Source organism: Macrotis lagotis, chromosome 1 (genome assembly GCF_037893015.1).
Source record: "Macrotis lagotis isolate mMagLag1 chromosome 1, bilby.v1.9.chrom.fasta, whole genome shotgun sequence".
Taxonomy (NCBI): domain Eukaryota; kingdom Metazoa; phylum Chordata; class Mammalia; order Peramelemorphia; family Peramelidae; genus Macrotis; species Macrotis lagotis.
In genome coordinates, this window is record NC_133658.1 from 120,673,327 (window position 1) to 120,699,881 (window position 26,555).

At 36.3% G+C, this 26,555-nt stretch overlaps 1 protein-coding gene across 1 annotated transcript; it reads left to right on the top strand.

Moving 5' to 3' along the window:
- Positions 1-362: 362 nt before the first annotated feature.
- On the top strand, positions 363-22,331 carry MDH1 (malate dehydrogenase 1). Its single transcript, XM_074207155.1, has 9 exons — positions 363-470; positions 5,723-5,821; positions 9,410-9,506; positions 13,340-13,515; positions 16,361-16,483; positions 19,801-19,977; positions 21,001-21,114; positions 21,305-21,394; positions 21,964-22,331. Exons 1-9 carry the CDS (start codon positions 468-470, stop codon positions 22,087-22,089), a joined length of 1,005 nt encoding a protein of 334 aa, XP_074063256.1. The 5' UTR covers positions 363-467; the 3' UTR covers positions 22,090-22,331.
- The last annotated feature ends 4,224 nt before the right edge of the window (positions 22,332-26,555 follow it).

Below are 26,555 nucleotides of genomic sequence, written 5' to 3' on the forward strand. Positions count from 1 at the left end.
GACTCCGCGTCGCCCAGGCGGCTGTCACTCCCTCCCCTTCCTTCCCTCCTCCCTTTCTTCCCGCCAATTGCTGAGCGCCATCAAGGCGCCCCTCCTCCACCACACCAAGTACTTCGTCTCAATCCATCCGCTAGCCGATCCCCCCCGCCCCGCCCCCATCAAGGAGACTCACAGGCGGGGACTATTTGGCTCTGAAATGAACAGCGCAGGTAGAACAGTTCAAAAAACCCGCGCTAAGACTTTCGGGAATTGTAGTCTGGAGGAGCAGCGAAATGCTACGGGGCCGGGCAAGGATCGTGATAGCGAAAAACTACCCAACCCAAGCGGCCCCGGGAGTTGGCAGTGGCTCCTCCTTCCGGCTCAAACCCCTTGTCCTCCTGCTTGGCTGCCACTGCAGTTAGAGGTGACCCACCGGCTGACTGTAGGCGAGGTGACTCCTTGATCTCCTGAGTTGTCCAGCTGCGGCCATGGTGAGTATCCGGACGCTTCGGCTGCCCTTGGTGGCTCTTTCACCGAGAGCGGCCCCCGAGGCCTTGTTGGGCTTTGAAAAATTGGGGGGAGAGAAAGGAGTGGTAGAGCACGGCTTTGCAAAGTCGCTGTCCCCTCCCCCCCGCCCCCTGGAAGCTTGCACCTTGGAGAGCTGGAGGTCATCTTCTCAAGACCGTTTAAGGGGTTCTGCATGGGAACCGAGTGCATTTTTTACGCTTTTGGGTCCTTCGGGGTGATTGATCCTCTTAGCCACTGGAGGAAGGGGGTGGGGGGCGATCTCGTTTCCTGAGACCCCTCCCCACCAGGTGTGCTTTTTCATCCTCTTAGGATACAGCTAGCTAAAAGAGGAGAATGAAGGTTATGCTCCCCCTCCCCACCCCCCACCCCGCCCTCTAGACACAAAAAAAAATCTAGTCTGCCGAAAAGGATTGGCCCTTCAAAAGTTTCCGTTTTATTTTATTTCTGTGATTTTTGGTAAAGGTTTAGGACCTGGGACACCTTTGACTTGAGAAGGCGTTGAGGTGGCTGTAAAGGTGGCGCTTCAGGTGCCCCAGATTAAGATCTACATTTGTGGATGGAAACGTTCAGCCATATCTAATTTCACAAATGTAACCTGAAATGTGTCTGCTCTCTAATTTTTGTAAAACTAAGGCATGTGTTGGATTCTTAGTATCACGGGCTAAAGAAAAAAGACGCAGATGCTTTCAGCGACCTGTTTGTTATAAATCTGTAAGAAACTCGTTTTAAATGTAACACTGTCTAATCTGCTAAGATCTGGGCTCTGGTTTCTTCTGATAGAAGGACAAAAGGGCGGGGAAGGAGTCGGTGTTAGTGTGACGTAGTCAGGATCTGCATGCTTCTCTGAGTTATGGGAAGAATTCAGTAGAACATGTGGTTTCTGGTTCCAGATATGTTATAGAATTAAAGCTACAATTCCTAATTCCCATTGTCAGATTGAACATTCCAAATGATTGGTAGAGTGTTCATCTCAGTAATTGATTGAGGGAACTCATTATTATAGAATTTTTTTTTCATTGTCAGGTACCATAGAATAATAGTGATTTTAAGAGATTAACCCATTCATTTCACAGATGAGAAAACTGGGGGTGATTATATAACTTGTCCCAAGGTCATTCAGCTCCTTGCTGACAGAGTTAGGAACCAACTCTTTGACTGCAGGAAACTCTTAAGCAGATAATATTTTTATTTTAATAGAAGAAAAAGAAAAATCCTCCTTTATAGATACAAAAGCATCAAATTATGGTATGCAAAAAAAGAATTAATTTGGTTTCTTGCAAGTGTATAAATGGAATTATGTTGTGTGTGTTCTCTGAAGGTCATTCTGGCACAGAGAAAAGGAAATGTAGTCTGTAGTCAGAAAGGACCTTTGATATCTAGTTCATCTCTTTAATTTTCAAGTAAGGAATCTGAGACTCTGAGGGAGTAAGGAGATTTGTTTAAGATCATCCAAGTAACAGATCTGGAATTTGAACCCAGAATCCTTTAATTCCAAATCCACACTATAATTCACAGAAATCCTGCAAAATTTATAATAGTACTTGTAAACCTATATCAAGGTGGGATTATATTTGATATAAAGGAAGAATTAAAAAAAAGATTTTTCTATTTGGTTCTATAATCAGGAACTCAAAATATTTTGAAGTGACAATAATGGAAGCTGCGTAGTATCATAATAAATTGTTCAAATATAGCAGAGATATACATATATATATATATATATTAAAAGAATTGCTGTTAAATAAGAGTACATGATCAGTTTAGTTCCAAGTACTTAGCCACACTCATCTTAAAAACTGAAGTTCACCATTAAAATTGATTAACCCAGCACTTTGTCAATGACGTTTTGTAAAGGACCACATGTGATTGCCTAAATCAAAAGGAGGGACTGATGAAATTACACAGAAAGGCAGAAAATGAATGAAACATCAGAGATTAGAATCATCTGAAAATAGTAAAACATTCAGGAATAAATAAATTTAACCAGCTTTTCAAACTGATTTTTGAATGGATAAAAAGTATCTAGCTGTATTTGAATCCTCATTATAGTATCACAGTATATTCTTTTACAGCTTCTTAGAACCTGTTTATTAGTTTGTAAAATGAGGATATTAAACTAATTTGAGAGAGCCCTGGCTTTGGAGTTATGTAGAGGTTCTTTATTACACTGTGCTCTGCTTCCTTCTTGTCCTGGTTGGTGTGTGACAGAGACAAAGTGTTCTGAGTGTTATTTTCAAAGACTCTAGATTCAGATCCTTGCTCTGTTACTTTAGCCAAGCTTATTAATCCCTTGGGACTATGTTTCCTCACCTATAAAATGAGGGCTTTAGCCTAAATGCTCTCTAAGATCTCTTCCAATATTATCTAATGCAATGACCTTGAACAAGTTGTTTCACCTCATCTGTAAAAAAAAAATGTTATGCCAAATGATCTCTCAGTTCTCTTTCTTACTTGGATATACTTATATTTCCATTAAAATAATTTGCCCAAGACAAATAAAGTCTAAAGTAGAATTAGTAGTGCCCTTTCCCTGCAGTGCCAAGTATCCCAATTTTGATCCATACTCCTAGCATGTGACTGTTAAATTTAGCTTTATTATCCAGTCTTTATCTGTCTGACATTCCAATTTAGCAACATTCTCATCCTTTCTCTTGTTAAAATGAAACATAGTTTTGTTTTATTTGCTTCAGAAATATACAGTCTTTTCCCACCAGGACTGTCTTTTTAGGAACTAAGAACTACAAAAACCCTTAGTGGAGTGCTTAATAAGAGTGTAATACCTGTTCTGACTCTGAGGCTTTGGTAATATGAACATTTTTAAAGTTTTGATGGGGGAAAAGTGAAGGCTGAAAATATTTAGAACCAAATATACTGTGTGCCAGGCAATGTGCTAGCACTTTTTCAAATGTTATCTCATTTGATACTCACAACAACCCTATACTGTTATTAGGCCTATTTTACAATTGAAGAAACTGAGGCAAAGAGTTTGAGAGACCCTAAATTTCTGGGGCTGTATTTCAGCTCATTTTGACCTCAGACTCGGCATTCTAGCCTGTGAGCCACCTAGCCTCATCTAGTGGAACTACAGTGTTCTCACCATTTTAGAAATGGGATTACTTAAACTGATGTAGTACAACTCCATGATGAGCACCAGGTTGCTCAGTCCTTCAATTCAAGTCTATCTCCAAATTGAATGTAATGAAGCCATTTTGCTTTAAGAGGAGCCTTTGAGATCATCTAATGTGGTGGTCCCCAAGATATAGTCCAGCAACTCCTAGGGTCCCCAAATCCTTTCCAGAGTCCCAATTTTCATGTTAATTCCTAATATGATAATTATAGACACATATACAAAAGCCATTGAGGGGGGCATCCTCAATAATTTTGGCAAACCTTTTCAGGTTTGAGGACCATTGATTTTTAGTCCAGTTGTCTCATTTAAAAGGAAACAGGCCCAGAGAAATTTAATTTTTCTCTTTTCAATCTGTCCAGATTCTCATTGGAATATGGGATTTAAGGAAGGAAAGGAGAATGGTAACAGCTATCAGTGTTCTTCTTAACTCTTCAATCATACAAGTGAACAACATAAACGTTCCATCTTAAGAACAGAAATGTAACATCTTTGGAAATGTAGAAGGCTTGAGAAATCTTAGAGAAAGTTAAGACCTAGGTTTGAATCCTACCCTCTGTCTAACTTCAGGACCCAGGGCAAGTCACTTTATATCTTTGGTCACAGCTTACTAAATCACTGAGGAATTCTGTTCTATGGAAAGAATTCATTTGCCACCCAGGGAATGAGTTTCCTCTTTCAAATAAATCACCTAAAGAATTTCAGGTACATAGGAAAAAAACTTTTTTTGGGGGGGGGGAGGAATTGAGATTATTATTATTGGTATTTTAAGAAAAATTAAAGTATATGTAATGTGTCTTTTATTATCCGGGAACATATTACTTATCATTTGGTTTGCTTACATATGTTGTTTAGTATAGAGATGTGAAGGCCTGGAAAAATAAAAAAGAGAAATCTTTTTCTAGATTTTCTTTTGGGCTAAACAAGAAATTCCTGGTCTTTGAGAAACCTCTTTGAAAGAGAAACATTCTTTGATGTATAAACATTATCAACCACATCTTCCCATTGGAACTTAGAGCAGAGTGGAAGAATTATTTCCTAGGCATGGTTAGAATATCCTACTATTGAGACCATGTTTGGGATTCTCTTTGTTTGGGCAACCCTGGTATGTGACCACTTCATGGCACTTCTAACATTTTTCTGCCTTCTTCTAAGTGGAGGCCTTATATCAGAAGATGAACTAGGCCAGAGGAATGTATGTCTCATTATAGATTCATCATGTTACTGGAAAAATTCAAGTGCATGGGTTATTCCTGGATTATCCTTGAATAACAACTATATATTAGCTTATTTTCATAAGTAATCAGGTTGTATGATAATGATAGTTGTGCGTTATTGTAGTTGACATTTTTTATATAATGCCATTTTTCATATTAGATCTAATATCTGCTCAAGAAAATTAGCATTTCCAATTCAGTAGCAGAGGTAGGAATTCTTTTGTCTTTAAGTGATCTTTAGCTTTCAGATTATACTGTGGAAGGTGGCATCACCATGTAATTCTTAAGCAATTCCTTTCTTCCTATCTAATTTTATCAATAACATTCCAAGCAAATTTGCAATTCTGTTTTCCCCCCCTTCCAAGGACTGGTATCTTGTTATACAGTGGGAGAAAAATCTGCTTGAAAGTTAAATGATATAAAGTATAGGTAAGAGACAGCTAGGTAGTGCCAGGGGATAGAGCATTGGTCCTAGAGTCAGGAGAACCTGAGTTCAAATTCAGCTCAAATTCAGCATCAGGCATTTGATACTAACTGTGTGACCTTGGTCAAGTCACTTAACCCCATTGTTTAGGGGAAAAAACCCTAAATAAAAATAAAATCTGGGTAATCACCAAAATGATAGATGTTCCACTGTAGATCCTTTGAAGTGTAATCTTTCATGATATGCTTAATGAAACAGTTATCTTCATCTTTGATCATTCTCATAAACATTGAAGTTACAATTGTATCTCTTGTTATACTCAGAAAGGTTCATAAATACATATACACGTGGATATATAATTACATAGAAAATAATATAAAATATTAAATGTATAACATTACCAGGATAAAGTATCATTTACTGGAGTGTAATATCCTTTTCTTTAAGGGTGAACCTGTCAGAGTCCTAGTAACTGGAGCAGCTGGTCAGATTGCCTACTCTTTACTTTATAGTATCGCTAAAGGAGATGTCTTTGGGAAGGATCAGGTAAGAGTATTTACAAAATTTTATTGAATTGAATTCTCTCAATCTGTCCCTATTTAGATTTATTTTTCCTTAAATTTTTGAGGAGAAAATATTTATGGACATATTCTTTAATATTGAGAAAAAAATGTTCCTGAATGGATGGTTATGAAGTGAAATTCCTATTTTCCTGTTGGCTTTATTTTTGTCATTGGTATATGTTCATATATAATACATGTATGTAGAGCTTTAAATACTTTTTGTTCACAAATTATAGATGAATTCCTTTAGAGGGGAAAAAAAATTAAGTGGTGAGGATAAGAGCAGCATCTCTTGTGTGCACATGCCCTCTAGAGACACAGATTTAGAATCAAAATTTGACTTGAATTTGAGCATAGACTGCTGCTTAATACCTATGTGACTTTAGTAAATCTCTAAAATGGGGAAGTAAAATTCATGCTGCCTATCTTGTCATAATCATTCTTTTTTATATTACATTTTAGGATTTTATATAGCACTTATGTGACAACCCTGTGAGGTTCAAGTAGGTAAAGTAAATTGGAACCTCAATTTACAGTTGAGGAAACTGAGTCTAAAAGTGATAAAGTGATTGATTCAATGGCACGTAGTTAATAAGTTGCAAAGTTTTAATTTAAACCCAAATCTTCTGACTCAGATCCCTTGTTCTTTCCCTCCAATGAAAGGTGATGATGTAAACTGCAAAGCATTGCGTAAACTGAAAGCTGTTATTAATCAGTTCTCCCTCCCTGGCATATCCTTGCTTTGTTCGACATTAGCAAGAGAGAGAGAGAGAGAACAGCTACTTTGCCCATTAGCTAAAAGTTTGCTCTTATGAAGTTAGCTAAGTGAGAGCCTTGAGTGGTTCACAAATCTCAGGTCTAAAAGTCTTAAGTAACTTGCACAAACATTTTAACCTCCTCATGGCCAAGTTACTTTTGAGATACTTATTGTAAAGAAGGTAAATGTGTTTCATTGTTAATTTCAGATTGAAAAAGGATAATAGAACATTGTTTTCTATGTTGCGACATTTAGTCTTTGTTGCATGTAGGCGTATGTTTGTGTATGTGTGTGTGTGTGTATATATGTATGTATGTATGTATATACATATGTATATGAATAGACATTTCACCTCTCCGGGAAAGTGTCAGAAAGTATCATGTGGTAGAAGGAGCACACTTCTGTGTATATGTGCAGAGAGATCTAAATAATCTAATACCTTTGGGAATATGAGGCTAGGCATATATTAGAACCATACTCCATGTTCTCAAAAGATCAAAAGTTTCTGGATTTGGAGAAAGGGAAAATAATTACTAAAGGAAAACTTGCAATCCCAGATTCATCACCACCACAAATTAGTATATCCTAGAAACTTACATAAAAGTATTTCATTGGACATGCATGCAGATTTACTAAATGTACTACTTTAGGGAGAGCCAACTCATTGAAAGTACAAAGCATTGAACTTATCAAACAAACCTTTAAGGTTTCAGTATTTTTATTTTCCCCAAGACTTGAATTTAGAGTTTCTGTTGTATTTACTTACTGTTCTTTTGTAGTATTGTCTGGGACAATATGTATCTTTTTTTTAATTAAATATTTTATTTATTTTGAGTTTTACAATTTTTCCCCCAATCTTACTTCCCTCCCCCACCCCCCACAGAAAGCAATTTGTCAGTCTCTACATTGTTTCCATGTTGTACATTGATCCAAATTGAGTGTGATGAGAGAGAAATCATATCCTTAAAGAAGAAACATAAAGTATATGAGATAACAAGAGCAGACAATAAGATAATCAGTTTTTTCCTAAATTAAAGGGTATAGTGACAATATGTATCTTTAAAAAAGTTTTATAATTTAACAATATTTGAAAGCATAAAATTAAAATAAGTCAAAAATTTCCCTAAATTCACTAGGCAGAACTGAAAAAGTCAATGAACAAGATGACATGGTCTGTTTGTTTTGTTACCTTCAAAACCTATTTAAAATTCTGTGACCTTTGGTCCTATTTTCTCCCATTATTTTCTCCTTATTTATGTAGTTATTGTAATATGTAGCTCCAAGTCTGATTTTATTCTGTCACTTCATTTTATTTCCTATTACTCATTTTGTGACTTTATAGCCTTTCACTAATAAACCGTATTTTTCAGTCATTCTCTAATTATTAGGCCTATACATTGTTTCTAGTCTTTTTAATTGTGAATAGAGCAAATATGAATACTTTTGCACTGAGAGAGAATCATGTGTTATTTTTAGGATCCAGTCCCAGTAATGGGATAGCTAGGTCAAAAGTTATGATTAGTTTCCTAACTCTTATTGCAAAATATCTTATTTTCCAAAATGCTCCAACTTTCAACCACACTAATTCAGAATTCATAGTTCTCTACAACCCTGCCATGATGAGGTTATTATCATTTTATTGCTATTTTTGCCATTCTAGTGGGTGTAAGGTAATTGTCCTGATTTTCATTTCTCTGATTATTAGGAAGTTTGAGTTTCGTAGTGTTAATAACAATATATATTTCTCCAATCATCATTTGTTTTTATGTCCTTTAGCCATTATTCCATAGAGAATATGTACTGTATTTAATAAAAATTATTTTGTTTATTTTAAATAGATTCTGGACATTGAAATTTTTTCTGACAGCTTTTCATCACATAATTTCCCCCAATTAGTATTTGTCTGTTATTTTTAAGTCCTTATCCATAGTTGGAACAAATATATTACTTTTTTCTAGTCTTCAAAATTAATTTTAAAATATTCATATTTAGATTCATGATCTAGTTACAGATTATTCTGATACATGATCTGCAGTATGAACACAAAGATCCTTTTGTTTAACTCCTGAAACGAAGAAAGACAGTTCTAAATAGAATGGGATAGTAATTAGGTTACTCAATAATTCTGAAAAGTTCAGCCAAACTATTATTTGATATAATCTTTTTTTCCTTGTTCAAGATTCCTATATTACCTAAATCTTTCTTCATTTCTGTTTCCTAAAATCTTTTTGGGAAAGAAAGTTATGTCAGAGTATAGGGAACTAAACTTGTTTGGACATCTTTCTCAGCAAAAAAATAGGTCAGGTATAATTAGATATTAAATGAAACTTTTTCTAGCAGAATGCTGCCTAAAATAGAGGATATAATAGTATTAATAGCGGTTTTTTCTTTGACAATGGCTTCCCTAGTCTGTGTTATTGATCTGTTTATTCTTTTTTCAAGTACAAGATAGGCTTTTTAAATAATTACTATTTTGTTACATGTCATAGTAACTAGTTATATAAATTCCTCTTTTATAGTTTATTTTCCCATAATTCTACTTGGTATCATTATCCACATATTTTTTCCTGATGAATTGTTATGACCATATAATTTAATGAAGTAACTTATTTGTATTTCGACTGGTAAACCAATTAAACTGTAAATTTGTTTGGGAAATACTGTATTATAGATCTCTTAGCAAAATTGCCTAATGGGGAGAATGACTTCAATTTGCATACAAAAATATTTGGCAATAAATTCACTGATTTTTTTTGTTGTCATTATTTCACCAGAATGTAACTTAAATATTGGGGTGCTTTCTTTGTTTGCCAGCCTCTTATTCTTGTTTTGTTGGATATCACTCCAATGATGGGTGTGCTGGAGGGGGTAGTAATGGAACTACAAGACTGTGCTCTTCCTCTCCTAAAAGGTCAGTAACTGGAGACAAAATGTTTCTGTAGTAGAATTGTATCAGTTACAAAACACATTCAAATGGTTTCCAAAGTTGTTTAATAAAGTATTTAATCACAATTAGTAAGATTTTATACCAGAAATGGACCAGAAATGCTATAAAGGGTTCTAATCAGAATGCATCAGTTTTATCAATAATCACAAACTAACAGAGCTGGGAGTGATTTTTATCATCAAGTTCCCTCATTTGCTAAATAAGAAAATGAAAACCCACAGAATCTGTCACCAATCATTTATTAAGCACCAAGGATACAAAGACAGAAAACAAATCCTCAGCATAATGGCTCCACCATTCCAGCCTTAGTTCAAATTATTCATTTTAAAAATTCTCTATTCTTGTCAGACTCTAGAGCACCAATCACTGTTCCAGTGGAGTCATTACCTCCTCTATGAAGCCTTCCTTGATGTCCCAAATAATCAGAGCTGTCTCCCTCATCCCTCCCTACTTTATTGCTGCTTCTCTGAGTACATTTGATCCCACCAGTAGATTATGAACTCTTGGAAAGCACAGACTTCATAGTGCTTCCTAGATGTTTAAGTGATAGCATTTAGTCTGATATTTGAAGGATCTAATTTTGTCAAGATGGGCACTTCAACCATAAACCCAATTTACACCTCTATCACAGAAGGGATGGTTTTTAAATGGCAGGCTAAGGAATTTGTGTTTTATCCTTGACAGGAGGGTCTTAACCAGGAAATTGGTGGGGTCCTGTGCTTAAGGAAGATTATCATGGCAGTGGTTTTTAGATGGTTGGTTGACAAGGGGGAAGCCTAGAAGGAAACAGGAAGAGTACTTAGAAAGTTACTGCAGTGATACTGGTGGGAAGAACCCAAGGAAGAGCCCCATGTAATAGGAGAGAAGGTGACAAGTATAAAATAATCCTCTAGATATAAAATTAACTGGAATTATAAGGCAGAGAAAGGAGGGAAGAAGGAAAAAATTACTCAATTCCACTTTGACCAGGTTAGTTTTGAGGTCCTGATAGGAAGGAGTATCTGTCAGGCCTTGGACAATTAAGAGCTAATTTTTAGGAAAGAAGGATGTCCTTTAAGTACAGATTTTAAGAATCATGTGGGTAAAAATGATAATTGAACCCAAGGGAACTGATGAGATTGTTTAAAGAGAATGAGAAAAGACCCTTGGGGAAACCTGGGCTTTGAGAATGGGAGTAGGATTATAAATAAATGAAGGAGAATGAGTGGGGTAGTCAGAACCAGGAGAGGATGCTTTCATAGGAATAAGTGTGGTCAGTAGTATCAAAGCAGAAAGATCTAGGATTATTGAAGAGTGAGACAAATTCATCAAAATCAGCAGTCTAGATCATTGGTAATTTCTGAAAATGGTTTCAGTAGAATTGTGTAGTTAAAATTCAGATACTAGGAAGGCTAAAAAGTTAGTGAGTTGAGAGACGAGAGGGTTGAATTGAAGGAGGAAAGAAAAAACAAATCACTGATCTTAAAAGTTATTTGACTTTGTACTCCAAACATAACCCACACACAAGCTATGTTGTATGTTGTGAACCATAGATGAATAAAGATATTAAAAAAATAAAATAAAAAAGAAACAAACAATTCATTTCATTTATGGTATAAAAAACCTTTTTGCCTAAACTGATTTATGAGGCATATACTGTGGCATTGTTGTTTTTGTCCTCAAAGAGGACCGTGACATCAAGGACTTTATGCCAGGACATGCAAGTGAGTTGGATTTAAGTGAAGAGAGGCTTCACTTTCTCCTCCAGAGCCATCTGCATCCAGTGACCAGATATGGATCAAGAGGACTAGAGATGGCCCTGAATGCAGTTGATAGACCTTGACTTATTAAAGTGGGTCTTTTCACAGGTCACAGTTTGACTGAAGCAATGGCTATTCAGTCATTAGGATTAAATAAGAGAGATGTGAGATAAAGAGTCCAAGAATGGCCACTTCCAAAAAAGAAGGGGGAAAAATGGTTTGTAGGGTAAAATCCTCAGGGTATTTCAATGTTTAAGGCTCCAGAGAAGGGAAAGAAGCTAGAATCCTATTTTTGCATATTACCCTAAAAAAAAAAATCTATCAATCTTGGGGGGGAAACCCTCATGGTTTCTGGCTATTATTAGAGGAAACAGTTACAATTTGAATTCACTCTGAACCAGTTTGGACCAAACTATGATCAAGTGTTTTAGCTGAAGCCCCTTTTGAGCAGAGCATTCAGAAGTATGAGGAGAGGAGAAAGAAAGAAGCTGTGTAGCCCAATCTGCCAGCAGTGGCTCCTGTTACAGAGGTGGTTGTTTGTCCTTTGTTCTGGAGAAAGGACCATGACACAAAGGAGGAAAAAAGAAAGTGAAGCTGGTGTTGCATTGAATGCAGGGAAAGTAGAACAGGATGGCCCAGGTTAGATGCTTCCCTCCTAGCTGGTGCTGCTGAGGTAGTAGAAGAGAGGAAGAACACGGGTAGGCAGGCCAGAGGATGTGCCCCCCACCACTTACTACAAGTGTGCTGAACAGTTGTGTTGCTTTCATTGTTAATAATTTCTTCATGTACTCTAATGGCTTCTCATATATGCCACCTGCAGAATCCCTACCACCATTTGGAGACAATAGGTACAGATGATTAGGAATTAGCATTGAAGGTGAGGGAGGAGGACAGGGAAGATGAAAATTTGAGGAGATTGCAAGTCTAAAGTAAATAGATTTGTTTGTACTTTAAGGATGGAAAGTCCTGAACATGTGGGTTTTTTAAATTTTTTTTTTTATTTAAGGCAGCGGGGTTAAGTGACTTGCCCAAGTCATACAGCTATGTGTCTGAAGCTGAATTGGAACTTGGGTCCTGACTCCAGGACCTGTACTCTATCCACTGCGCCACCTAGCTGCCCCCAAAGGGCTCGTCCAGGACTGAGCATGTTTATAGACAGTAGGAAAGGAGCCAGTAAATTTAGAGATAACTAAAGATGTGTGAGAGAGAGACAGAGAGACAGAGACACAGGACAGATTTGAGTCAAGGGCACATGTTCACCCCATCATCCTGGGCATGGAGCACAGTGGGAGGGAACTGGTGGAGAATGGAGAAATTCTGAGGTGTGCTTAGCCTAGGATGTGGAGGCTTGAATCAAATGACCCCAGTTTTCTGAGTCCTGTCATTTTCTCCATATCTTTGTATACCCCTCCATAGCCAACCTGGTGTAGGATAGTAAAATGAAACTGTTGGAAAAATGTAAAATTAGAGTATATAGATTTGCAACCCTGAAAGTCCATTCATTCTGGTCACATCAAGTAACTGGAAGATGAAGGAACAGGTAGGTGAATGCATGTGCCAATGTTGCCACATCACAGATCAGCTTAACTCTTAGCTATCAAGGCTGTAATTTTTTTGTTTTTATACAAAAGGTATGCATATAGGAATTTGAATTTTTATTTTAAAACGTTATATGACTCATAATTGCAACAGATAACTTTATTGTATGCAGTATTGATATTTTGTCACAGAACTTTGAGAATAGATTTCAAGATTTAGGAAACACCAACTACATATTTCAGTATATTTGCTACTCCATTCTCCATTGACATAATTTATTAAATTTTATTGTTATACTTACTTGGTGTATGGGTTATGCTGTTGTCAGAAATAAATATTAAATTCTGTATTCAGCCCTTGACAAGTTTTTGTTGAGCAATGTGACCCAGAAGAGCTAAAAGGTTGGACACCCATGAATTAGAGGGTTAATTCTCTTCCTATTAAATCCTATAGATGTTCATTTCTAATGAACTAATAAATTTCTAATAAACTTTCTATTTTGTTTTGTCTTACTCACAGAGGTCATTGCAACAGATAAAGAAGAGGTTGGGTTCAAAGACCTGGATGTAGCAATTCTGGTTGGCTCCATGCCAAGGAAGGAAGGAATGGAGAGGAAGGACTTGCTCAAGGCAAATGTGAAGATTTTCAAATCCCAGGGACAGGCTTTAGAAAAATACGCCAAAAAGTCTGTTAAGGTGACCAGTTGCTTTTTTTAAAATTTGAGCCATCCTCTGCTTTCAGCAAAATAGAAAGAAATGCTTTTTGAAGATCTTCTCTATAACTTGCTATTTTGTAGCTCAATGGTTTAGTAAAATACTACAGATACAGTAGTTAAATAATGCCCCTGATCTAATTTTTTTTTCAAATAAGCTCTATTTCTTCTCTTTAATTATCATCAAGTATAAATCATTTGCAAAGGTCCCAGGAATGTACTTTTAAAATCATATCATCTAACTTCTTAAAATTATTCACAAAGAAGTTTAAATTGCTGATACTTGATAGTAATTTATTATAAAGGCAACAAGCATTTATTAAATTAAATGCAAAGCACTGTGCTAAATGCTTGGAGTACAAGTCCAAGCCAAAAATAATTGAGGAGTTTACATTCTAATGGGGGAAGACAACATACAAAAGAGAACTGAGAATCGGGGTTGAGGATAGAAATGAAGTACCCATGTGGGGGGCATGGTTTTAAAATCAAGAAAATTAGTAGCAGGACCCAGAAATGGAATGAAGATTGGGCATCCTGACCCTTTCTCAAAATGGAGACCCCAGGAGGAACTCACCAAAGGAAGAAAGGAACCAGACTGGCGAAGAGATATTCTAGGGTGAGACAGCTGCAGAGATGATTGGATGTTCCAAGGTAAGGAGGTGCCAGGAAGCCAAGGGAAGTTCCAGGATGAAACAGCAGCAGAGACACAGTTTTGAAGTCTAGAAAAGTCAGTAGCAGAATCACAAGAGGGAATAAAGATGAGTTCTTGAAGATTTTTACCAGTCAGCAGCATGTTTATTCAGTGGTATATAGGTAGCAATAATAGAAATGAAAAATCACACCTTTCCTCTAGTTATGTGAAATAGATCAATGAATACAGAAGTATGTATTCATTTGTTTCTTAATTCTAACAACAACCCTGAAGGGTATGTGCTGTATTATATTAGTTTTACAAATGAAAAGCTGAGGAAGACATAGGTTCTTTGTTCTGTCTAGAGTTATAGAACTTGTAATGTCTGAGGCAGGATTTGAACTCATCTTGATTCCAGATTCATCATTTCTATCCATTTTGTCATGTAACTTAAGTCTGGCTAAACTGGAAAGGTCTAATGATGAATTGTTGTATCTTTAATCCATGAATCAGAGAAAAATTCATCATCCTGTGACCAAACTGGTCATGAACCTTTTAGTCATGGTACTGCTTCCTAAGAACTGCCTCCTAAGATAAAAAAAAAAAAAAGAGATTCAGTGTTTTAAGTGCAGAGAGCAACTGCACCTTTTAAAATTATGGATCATTGATGTATTTGCTGAGAAGAAAACTTCATTGTTGGGACCCTTGTTTCCCTATTATTTGCACCAAAATAGTTTATTAGTGCAATATTAATACTTTAATAAAATAAATTCTTATTTAAGAAGAACCTAGTTGGAACCCACTCCTTAAAAAGAGACAGCTTTCAAGAAGACAAATAGAAGTTATCTATCATGTTTGTTCAAAAATGTAACTTCATAGAATTGCACCATCTGCACTCTTGGTTCAAGCAAGAAAAAGGACTTTCTGGTTCATACAATTCGTTTTTCAAAACATGATGTACTCTTTGATTTGAGTTTCATTATGTCCCAAGTATATTAAAATGTTTCCTCCCAAAAGACTATAAGGAGTTATTTCATATGACATTTAATGAAGCTGATTGTATAGTGTTCTATTCTAATTTTCTTCTGAATTTCTACTTTGAACTTCCCAAAAAGTTTTTTTCTCCCTTCCTAATTCTTTGAAGACTGTAATGAATATTCTTTGGGGAGGGGAGGAGGTCCAAAAGACTTTTGAAAAAGGGAAACTTTTCAAATTGCTTTATTAAATTAAATCTACTTAAAGATCAGCACTGTAGTAAAGAGGTTTGTTCCTACCCTTTGTGTACTATGGACATTGTGAGTACTTCATTGGAACCATTTATTTGGACATTGACTTTATTTGGCCATTAACCAATTAAAATTTGATTTCTTAGCAAAAGAGAGAGGGGTGGCTAAGTGGCACAGTGGATAAAGTACTAGCCCTGGAGTCAGGAATACCTGGATTCAAATCTGGTCTCAGACACTTAATCATTACCTAGCTGTGTGGCCTTGGGCAAGCCACTTAACCCCATTTGCCTTGCAAAAACCTAAAAAAAAAAGAGAGAGAGAGTTTTTTGTGCATGAAGTATTTTTTCTATTAGAGTTATGAAATCTCATGTATCAGTGCACCTTTTATGGCAGATGAGTGGAAGGCATTGTGTTCTCTAGTAGCACATAATGCAAAGCAGTCAGAAACTGACCTTAACTGTTAATCTTTAGCATCCAGAAAATAACTTGAATAATAATAGTTTTCTTTTGAGTTTCACAATGAACAGGCACCAATAAAAATGGAGTCAGTCTTTAGGGGGAAAACCTGATAGCTGTCTCATTTGTTTCGTGTGAACTTTGGGTTGTTGTTTCACAAATAATTATTTGAGTGCCTTCTCTGCAAGCTTTTATGGTTTTTTCCAGTTGTGTCTCATTCTCCATGACCCATTTGAGGTCTTTTTGGTAAAGATCCTGGAGTGGTTTGCCATTTTGTTCTCTAGCTCATTTTAATAGATGAGGGCAAATAGGGTGAAGTGACTTGCCCAGGATCTTATGGCTAGTAAGTGTCTGAGACCAGATTTAAATTCAGGTCTTCCAGACTCCAGGACCAGTGCTCTATCTACTGTATCACCTAGTAAACCCATAGTCATTATCTGAGAAAATAGTCCAATTCATCAAGATATTGGTATTTATAATTTACTCTGCCCTCTTTCTCTTTCCATCTTTGCCAGGTTGTGGTTGTGGGAAATCCAGCCAATACCAATTGTCTGACAGCTTCCAAGATGGCCCCATCAATACCCAAGGAGAATTTCAGCTGTTTAACTCGCTTGGATCACAACCGAGCTAAATCTCAGGTAAGTAAAGTCCTAGAACAATAATTTTCTTATTACCCTCCTTTCAACTTAAAAAAAAATTCCATTTAGCAAAGTTTCATACTATCTGTTCCAAATAATGTGTAACCTTCAACTGAATCTCTTTATGATGGCATGCATATATATATATATATATATATATATATATATATATATATATATATATATATATATATATACATATATACATATATACATACACACACACACACACACACTCTTCATTTCAAATAGTTACTTGGTCTTCTTCCTGTGGCACATGGTCATATCCCAAGATCAGTAATGGCATCTCTAAACTACCCTGATCCTTTTTTTTAGGGTTTTTTTTTTACAAGGCAAACGGGGTTAAGTGGCTTGCCCAAGGCCACACACCTAGGTAATTATTAAGTGTCTGAGACCAGATTTGAACCCAGGTACTCCTGACTCCAGGGCCAGTGCTTTACTACGCCACCTAGGCGCCCCTCCTTTTTTTTTTTTTTAAATACTAATATGTAATCTGACAAATAAAGTGATAACTTTTTTTTCTGAAGAGAATAATATAGAGCCTGTATTTCAAAAAAAGTTGAAGACCTTCTACCTTGGGCCACAAACTATTCTTTTTGCACATAGAGAAGAAATCAGAGAAGACCTTGGAGGTGGGAGGATAACAATTCAATTTCATCAGAAAAAGGATATCAGATTTGCGTTATTTAATTGAAGTTGCTCAGATGGTTAATTTGCATTATTGGATTCACCTCAAAAAAAAGACATAATCCTTTCAGATAATCTGCTCTGAATTGTGTTATTGGGTGATTTCTTTTGTCTCAGTGACTAAAACTATTACTACAATTATTATTAATATTATATAGATGTTAAGTATATAATCCACAACAAATTAAATTGTAATTGGAAAATATTTGGCAAAAAAGGATCCTCATGTGCAGATTAATCCCCCCCTCTTCTATAACCCATCTCCATTTGAGTTTGATCTTGTTAGGATTAAACGACTTGTCCAGGGTCATACAGCTTACTCAGTCATTCCTTGTCTAAACTAGATTTGAACTCAAGTCTTCCTTGACTCCAGACCTAGTGCTCTACCCACTGTACCATCTAATTGCCTTAGGGGATAAGGGGAGATGGAATATACTCTTTCATTAGGATAATAAGACCTCAGTACGGGGACTATGTTTATTTAAGGATTCTTTTCCCAAAAAGAATTTTTCTTTCTGAATAGTGTAGTAGAATTTGTAGTCAGGCAGTCTTGTATTCCAAGGCAAACTTAAATGCTAACTGACCCTGGGCAAATCATGTCATTCCTCTAGGCCTCAGTTTCTACATTTGCTAAATTGGGGTGGCGGGCCAGGGTAGACTCAATCTGCCAAGTCCCTCCTAGGTTTGCCTAGGTGATTGCACAAGAAGCCAGTGAGAGAAGCTAAAAACATTTTGTTTCTTTCATATGAACTGTTACTACTGTAACATTTGCTATAGTATTCTGACAACTTTCCAGACTTGAATCCTCGTATCCAATATACTGTCTTCAGAGTGTTCCTGCCTATATAGTTAACAGTGTGGCTGGTTTACATCAGCCATGCACATAGTTGTCAGCAGCCTAGTCACGGTGTAGAGAAGCTGCGAGGCAGACTCCACATAACACTGCCTTATTACTATTGACCCAACAACAAACTGTGAATGTGACTAATGATAAGTGAGCAGATAGTCAGCAATGAATGGGTATTTTAACATGGACTCCATAGGCTAGTCCTTTTAAAACACTGCCCTCTGCTGTCCCAGCTGACTCGGCTGCACTGCTTTAATTTGGGGGCGGGGAACAAATGTGAATCCAGAATATGAGCAAGAGTGACCAGGGTTCTTCTACCCTCCCAGCAAACAAGCAGGGGGAAGGCAAGAGAAGAATCAATCCATACTCACTGATGAAGCATCTAATATGTGAGGCCTGTGTGAACACCACAACATAGTGGAAAAGGCTTTGCCCTCACAGAATTTACATTCTAACAGGGGAAACATGTATATATGTACAAATACATATCAAAGGAATAGCAGGTAATTGGGCTCTAACAGCCAAAGGGGGCACTTGAGCAGAGTTGAAAGAAACCAGGCATTCCACAGAGTAGATATGAGGAGGGAAGAGTCTTGGGGGACACATTAGGATGTGTAAGAAAAAGGGTTAGTATTAAGTATGAAGGAACAAGAGTATAGGATTGTGTTTAATATTATTTTAGTAAACATGTACCTGCAGTGTTTACCAAATTAACAACAAATGTCAGTGTATCTCAGATGCAAAATTCGGAATTTGTTTTGGGAGATCACTGTTGAGATCATGAATACTTAGTTGTCTTTTTCAGTTCTTCTGATAGGCTGGGTTTCTCATGCTTTCAAAATTTAAAGCTAAAGAGTCTTAGAGCTAGATGAGCTATTTGAAATATCTAGTCCAGCCCACTCCTACAGATGGGGAAACTGTGCCTAAGAAGTCATATGAATCACCCAGGTATTCACACTGGTTCTAGAATATGTTGTATCAGAACTTCACTCTCTGTGTGCTTTTCACTGCACTATATCAAGTTCATATTTTCCCATTTTGATTAAGAAAGGGAGTCTTTTGGTTGACTTGCTATAACACTATTTGTGAAGTTCTATTGTTAAGAGAATTAGAATATAATCATAAATCACAAAAACTATAGATAGACATAGGTTCCAGACCTGGAATTTCTTTGTAAGGAACTCCTGTATGAGCACTCTTTACTGATGCATGTCAACACCTTCACCACAACTTTTCCAGTTTAAGATGCCTGAGGAGCACTGCATGGTTAAGTGATTTACCTTGGGTCATATAGTCAGTATGCATGAGACACACAATTTGAACCAAATCTTCCCAAGATGGTTGGTTCTCCATCCACCACAGGTTTATCATCTCTCTATGCTGTGTGACCATGAACAAATCATTTCTTTGTCTGAAAGTGTTGGACTTGAACTGTTGAACCCTATGATCTTATGAGCTATTATTGTGTAGTACTATAGCTATAGTTAAATTGAATTTGCACTGATCTTTTATATGTATATACAGAAGAGATTTCTTTTTAAAAATCATATTAATTTATCTGTCATAGCACCATCCAAAAACACTAAACTACTTATTGTGAAGGCTACTAAGACCAGTATTTTTCAGATTTCAAGAAATTATTTACACATTCTTTCAAAATTTCAAAATTCTTTTAGTCCTGGTTTGAAGTAGATTTCAAATATGTGTAAGCCTCTGAAATAAAAGGAATTTTTCTTAAAATGCATGTTTTCTATTAAATCAGATTGCTCTTAAACTTGGCTTGACCTCCAATGATGTCAAGAATGTCATTATCTGGGGAAACCACTCCTCAACTCAGTATCCAGATGTTAACCATGCTAAGGTTACTATTCAAGGAAAAGAAGTTGGTGTTTATGAAGCTATAAAAAATGACACCTGGCTCAAGGGAGATTTTATCACGGTAAGGAAAAATAGTGAAAAATCTAAGCCTAATCTAAAGAATTTAGGGGGGAAGATTACATGCCATAATTCCTGAACTTTACCTCTTATAAAGTTGTCCATAGGATCAGTCATTCAGTTAGCTCATTTTCACTCATCAGTGCCTAGATAGAAGATTATGGGCAGAACGTTCCTCACCAGTGACATGATTCTGAACCTTTGTTTTTCCTTTCTTTCAGCACAAATTATCCTTAGTTTACTCTTGTGAGCTGTTTGTGTTCCATAGAAGTGTGTGTGTGTGCACGCGCACACATGTGTCCCTGACAAGACTATAAATATCTTGTTGTGGATGTATGGTCCCTTTGATTCTTCCATGTCCCATCTCTACTCTTTTCTCCCAAGTACAGAATATTATAAAATGCTTGGTTTTTTGGTTGATCAAGGAGCTAATTCTTAGGACATAGGACTTTCATTTAGTGATAGGTTGGATTGAAAACTTGGACCATATTTCTCTTCCTAAGACAAATGGAAAAGAGATTTCACATTCCAAACTGTAGTTACCTTCTTTCAGTCTGAATTTGCAGTTTTGTCTTAAAAACAGATTAGTATTGGTAGCCTTTTACATGAAATGTTAGGATCAAATCATATTGCATCAGAATGGATGTGATTTAACCATATTGCCTCCATTCTGGTGTTACCAACTTTAGCTGTAGCAGCTGCAAGAACAGCATAACTACGTGGATATGAATGGTTCTTAGCAAGCCTCTCTGCCCTTGAACATTCTTTCATATTGTTGGCATAAAGGATACAGGCAGTGACAGAATAGAGGACCTTGGAGATAGGTCCAGATATTATTGGTATAAGACTTTATAAATCATTAAGATTTGGGGATATCTAGAATCTTATCTTTTTAAGTATCTTCTGGTTAACATTCCTCAAATAGTAAAGTACCTATTTGTATTTACTTCATTGCTTTGTGAGTGACAACTTTAAATAGATATGAAATATGAATGACACAAGTAAGTAATCCATTTTTCTATTACAGACTGTTCAGCAGCGGGGTGCAGCTGTCATTAAGGCTCGAAAATTGTCTAGTGCAATGTCAGCTGCCAAAGCAATCTGCGACCATGTCCGAGATATCTGGTTTGGAACTCCAGAGGTAATCATTTGTGTAAATTTGTCAGTTGAATTTCTCAGAAGTAACCAATTAATGATAGCAGTTTGCAAAGAAAGAGTAGCAGCAAGAAAGTGTCTTAAGTTGTATTAACAAATGTACCAATTTTATATGTGAGGCTCGGGGTGGGGGGGAGTTAGCATGATGTCTCAATAAATTATTGTGTTGTTTTCAGGGAGAATTTGTTTCCATGGGAGTCATCTCTGATGGCAATTCCTATGGAATCCCTGATGATTTGCTCTACTCATTCCCTGTGGTCATCAAGGTAAGTTTCTTTTGCCTGCAACTTATTTCTGTATCTTAAGTTGTAAGTTAACTTAAAGTGGTTTATTTATCTCTGTCTGAATCAAAATTAAGCCTTGCATTTGGATGAGTACAGAACAGTATCTTCTTTTATAGATGCATTTATATGCATCTATAGAGTGCCAGACTCTACTAATATTTCATGTGATCCTCACAAAAACCCCAAGAGAAAGTATTGTTATTATTAGCTATTTGACAGATGAGAAAACTGAGACAAACAGAGGTTAAGTGATTTGCCCAGGTCAGACAATTTGCCAAATTTGAACTCGGGTCATCCTGATTCTTGACTATCTCTAACTGATCATAAGATCATACATTTAGAGCTAAAAGGGGACTCCTTAGGAGCCATCAAATACAAACTAATGCTAACACACAGACACACCCCTCCTTTTAAAGATGAGGGAACTGAAGCGAACACAGGTTCAGTGACTAACCTAGGGTCACTGCGTGTGTCAGGATCAGATGGAATCCAAGAAATCTTGGTATTGTGTAACCATCAACCCTAACTGATTTGCCATCGTTTCTTAACAGAATAAATCCTGGAAATTTGTGGAAGGCCTCCCTATCAATGATTTTTCCCGTGAGAAGATGGATCTCACTGCAAAGGAATTAGCAGAAGAAAAAGAAACTGCTTTTGAATTTCTTACCATTGCATGACTAAAAAATAATGATGTTACAAAACGCATAAAAACTGAAGAATATAAGTGTCGTCTTTAAACTTAGTACCAAATAATGATACTGTACTTGACAAACTATATATGAAAAACCATGCATTTAAAAATTATTTGTGCTTCTTGGCACATATCTGTACCTACCGTCATCATGTTATCAAATGTTGTTAGTGATGAAGTCTAAATAAAAATGACGGACTCTAATTTGGGCTGTCTTCTGAATTATAATTAAGTCGTCTTTTCCATTTTGTTCATAAGAGATATGATTGAGCCATTGGGCAAGAGACAAAGAGAACAAAGAAGAAATTTCTTTCTTTTTATTCCTTTTTTTTTGTGTTGGTTTTTTTTTTTTGAGACTGGATCTCTGTTGGATCCAGAATGGACATGCAACAACCACTCACAGACTCTCAAGTCCACTGTTGATCCTACAGGAGGTTGATCTCCAATTCCAACCTAGATCAATTTAGCCTTGAGGAAGCCTGGTAGTACATCCAACTCAGGGGCTCATCATATTGGTACCAGAATACACAATCAGTTTTAGCCATTGGCAGTTCAGAACTCCCAAGCTCAAGCAATACACCAGCCTTCACCTCTCATACCCAGCTGAAAGAGAGAATATAACTAATATTAAAGATGAAATACAATTCAAATCATTCACATCTAATCTTTGGAGAACTAGTCATTATTTAAGGGTACCAGATTAAAAGGTATACCCTAAATTTTCATAATTTCTCTGAGATATATATAATTTAGTCTTTACAGTACTGATTAAATATCTTTACAATGGCTATCTGAATAGGTTGTAAGATTTTTTTTTTGTTTTTGGGTTTTCTTGCTATCAATTTCAGTTATATATTTGGAAGGATAGAATACATAATGACTTTGATTCATCCAAGTATTTTTGCATGTAATCATTCCCTTTACGGAACTAAAATACAAAAACCACATCTCCAAGAGTATTTACTCAAGATAAGGACACAAGTCCTATTAAATTTTGAAAATTTGAACTAATCCTAAAGAAAAGTTCAGACATAATTTCTTTCCAGAAATCATGTTTCTCAAACTATCATGGTCAAAAACTGAAGTGACTCAATAACTAATTCCTGTTTACTGGCTGTTAGAAGTATCTGGCTAAATCATAAGGCCAAGGGAAGAATGATTAGTTCTGAAAATATACAGCTGGTTCAACCACCTAACTTTGTTACCTAGTGTCAAACACAGTGTCTTGATAGATATTTCAGCCCATTTTGTCACCTCCATCAGGGAATTTTTTATATGAGATAGGTTGGAAAATGATGGCAATAGCTAAATCATCTTATACTTCAGGAGTCACTTTTTGCTGACATTAAAATTCTTGGAGAAAAGGATCCATGCCCCACCCTACTTTGTCAACCTTATTTAATTTTTCAGTTATATGTATACATATATATGTACACAAGATAATGAACTAAGCTGAAAAATGCCTCAAATTATGCTTCAATCATCTAAATATTGAGGTATAATTAAACCAAATTAAGTCACCAAGCTTTTATTAAATTTAAAACTTAGATACTATGCTTAGTGCAAGGAATGCAAAAAAAGCAGATAAAAGATAACCCCCCTGACTTTAAGGAGCTTATACAATACATTCTTTTGGGAACAGATTAAAAAACTACGGAAAAGGGCAAGACATAAATGAAGACATCCAGGATAATGGTATGGTAGAGAAAATGTAGGAAAAATCGAGAACACAGCCTTTTTAGAAATGAAGATGCATGTGGATGGCCTGAGTGCCTTTTTTAAAAAAAAGGTTTTTTTAATTGGTTTTTGCAAGGCAATGGGGTTAAGTTACTTGCCCAGGGTCACATAGCTAGGTAATTAAGTGTCTGGCTAGATTTGGATTCAGGTCTTCCTGACTCCCAGGCTGGTGCTCTATCCACTACATCACCTAGCTGCCCTCTACCTGAGCATCTTCTTAAAATGGAAATACACAGAAGACAGGGCCAGAGGGTCCTTCCAACATGTGGAGTGAGTTTCCAGTGTGGAGAGGGTTATGAGGTGTGGTAGACAAAACTGGAGAGAATTGTTTCCCTCCATCTACAGAGCTACCACTTTTCGGGGCTTGAAATCCTCATCTTTATCCTACATACCCAATTCTCATAGATCCTTTATCTCTTCAGTCCCATTTCTGTCAGCTGAGGCCAAATTCTTTACCTTACACTTGGGCTATTGTAACAATACAATAGCAAGCCTTGTCTCATGAGCTGTCCACTAGATAAACAGTATCCTAGAAACCACGGCCGTTCAGAAAACCCTCCTTGTCCCCTACTTTATCAGTTCTAAAGTCCCATTTCACTTGTGGTCAATCAATGAGAATCTGTTAACCACTTATGTGGTAGGTGCAATTCCAAGCAACCAAGGATACAAAGAAAGGTAAAAATAGGCCCTCCACTTAACAGAGCTCACATTCTGATGAATGAGACATCATGTAAATCACTATATCAAAAATATATACAGACTAGGTCAAGAGTAATCTCAGAAGAAGGTGCTAGCTGCTAAGGGGAACCAGGAAAGGTCTCCTGCAGAAGATAGGATCTAAGCAGGGCCTTGAAGAAAACCAGGGAAATTTCAAAGGTGGAGGTGAGGATCATCTTAGGACATGGGTGATGGAACACATCCAAGTTGAGGAACTTAAGTACTAGAGGATTTTCTATTTGATCCTTGAGATAGTAGGAAGCCTTTGGAATAAGGGAAGAGGAATGACCCACAATAGGGGAAAATCTTTTAAGCAACTGAATGGAAAATGTATTTGAGTGAGGAAAGAGGTAAGGTGGTGAGAAAAATTAGAAGTAATAGTAATGGTATTCCATGGGAAATGATGAAAGTCTAAAGTAGACTGCTGGCTGTCAGTAAAAATGTAGACATATAAGATTATTGTCTTTGATTATTGTACTGCTGATATAAGCTTTGCTCTTCATTTAAACTTTGTAGTTCCTCCTCTGCATGTGTTTAAATGAAGACCAAAGCTTATTATCTTCAATTTTTAAAAGTTGTCTTATGTATTATGTTATTTGTTTCTCTCTGTTTTCTTCTGTTTGGATCTGATTCTTTTTTCACAACATGTTTAATATTGATCTATGTTTAGCTTGGTTATAAATGTAAAGCCTATATCAGATTGCTTTTTGTCGGGGGGGGGGAGGAGAGGGGGAGAAAAATTGTAAAACTCAAAACCTTGCAAAAAAATGATTGGTAAAAACTATCATTGCATGTAGTTGGAATTACGAATAAATAAAATATTTTTTAAAAAACTATAGCTCAGGAGAGAGTCTAGGATTGGGTAAATGGATCTGGGAATCCTCTGCATAGAAATAATCATTGAAGTCAGAGAAATTAATAAGATCACCAAGTGACATTACAGAGTGGATGAGGGGAAGAAGAGAAAACTCCACCCCTCATCTCTAAATAAGTCAGACAGTTGTCCAGTCATTTCAGTCATGCTCAATTCTTCATGCTTTCATTTTGAGGTTTTCTTGGAAAAGGTACAGAAGTGTTTTGCCATTTTGTTCTCCAGCTCACTCTTCCATAAATATACTCATGTTCATTACTGTTTGTGCCTTGATTTTTCTCCATTCATCTTATAAAGGAAACCCAGTTCATTGGGCTTATCTCCTTAATGAAACTTTCCTGAAATGTTCAAGCCCTCATTTAACTTCTTTATTCTTTGAATTACAGCAAATAAAGGTTGTACAATGCAAATTTCATGCATTTTCATTAAAGTGTTACTCCAGTGGAGTCGACTGTGCATTCTTGAAGTCATGCTAATGGAGGATTCTACCATAATTGTTACCAACCTATGTCTTTCATCTAAAAACTAGTGTCACTAAACTGAGAAGGGCTCTTCCTTAAAAACTTGGCATCTACATTTGGAAGATTGCTTACTAATTTATATGAAGATGTGATCTATAGAAAGGATCTGTATTGACAAAATAATGAATCTGTTAAGTGTTTTCTCTTATATCATTCATTATTGTTTCATGTAGGCTTTGTATTCCAAAGTAGAGGATAGGGACCTTCTTGCATCTCTTGGTATCTAACACCAAACTGAACATAGAGTCAGCATGGTATCACACATGGTCTCCTGAATTTTGGTAGTGCACTCTTATCAATTAACATTTTTGAGTATGTACCCTCGATATGTATATATTTAAAAAATCATATATACTTATAATAATAGATATAGATATAAAGCTATAGCAACAATTAAGGACAATATAAAACTTACATGAAAGTAGAAATTTTAAAAGTACGAGATAAATGTGAAACAAGAAAAGAAGGGAACAAGCTTTAATTAAATAATGTGCCAGACACTGTGTGAAAGTACTTTGCAAATATTTTCTAATTTCATCCTTAAAACCCTGGAAGGTAGGTGGTATTATTATCCTCATTTTACAATTGAGGAAACTGAAACTGATG

Excerpts from the sequence above, each read along its gene's own strand:
- MDH1 (XM_074207155.1), top strand. Across the intron at positions 19,978-21,000 it reads TCAAGGGAGATTTTATCACG|ACTGTTCAGCAGCGGGGTGC; the intron begins GTAAGGAAAAAT and ends TTTCTATTACAG. Across the intron at positions 21,395-21,963 it reads CATTCCCTGTGGTCATCAAG|AATAAATCCTGGAAATTTGT; the intron begins GTAAGTTTCTTT and ends GTTTCTTAACAG.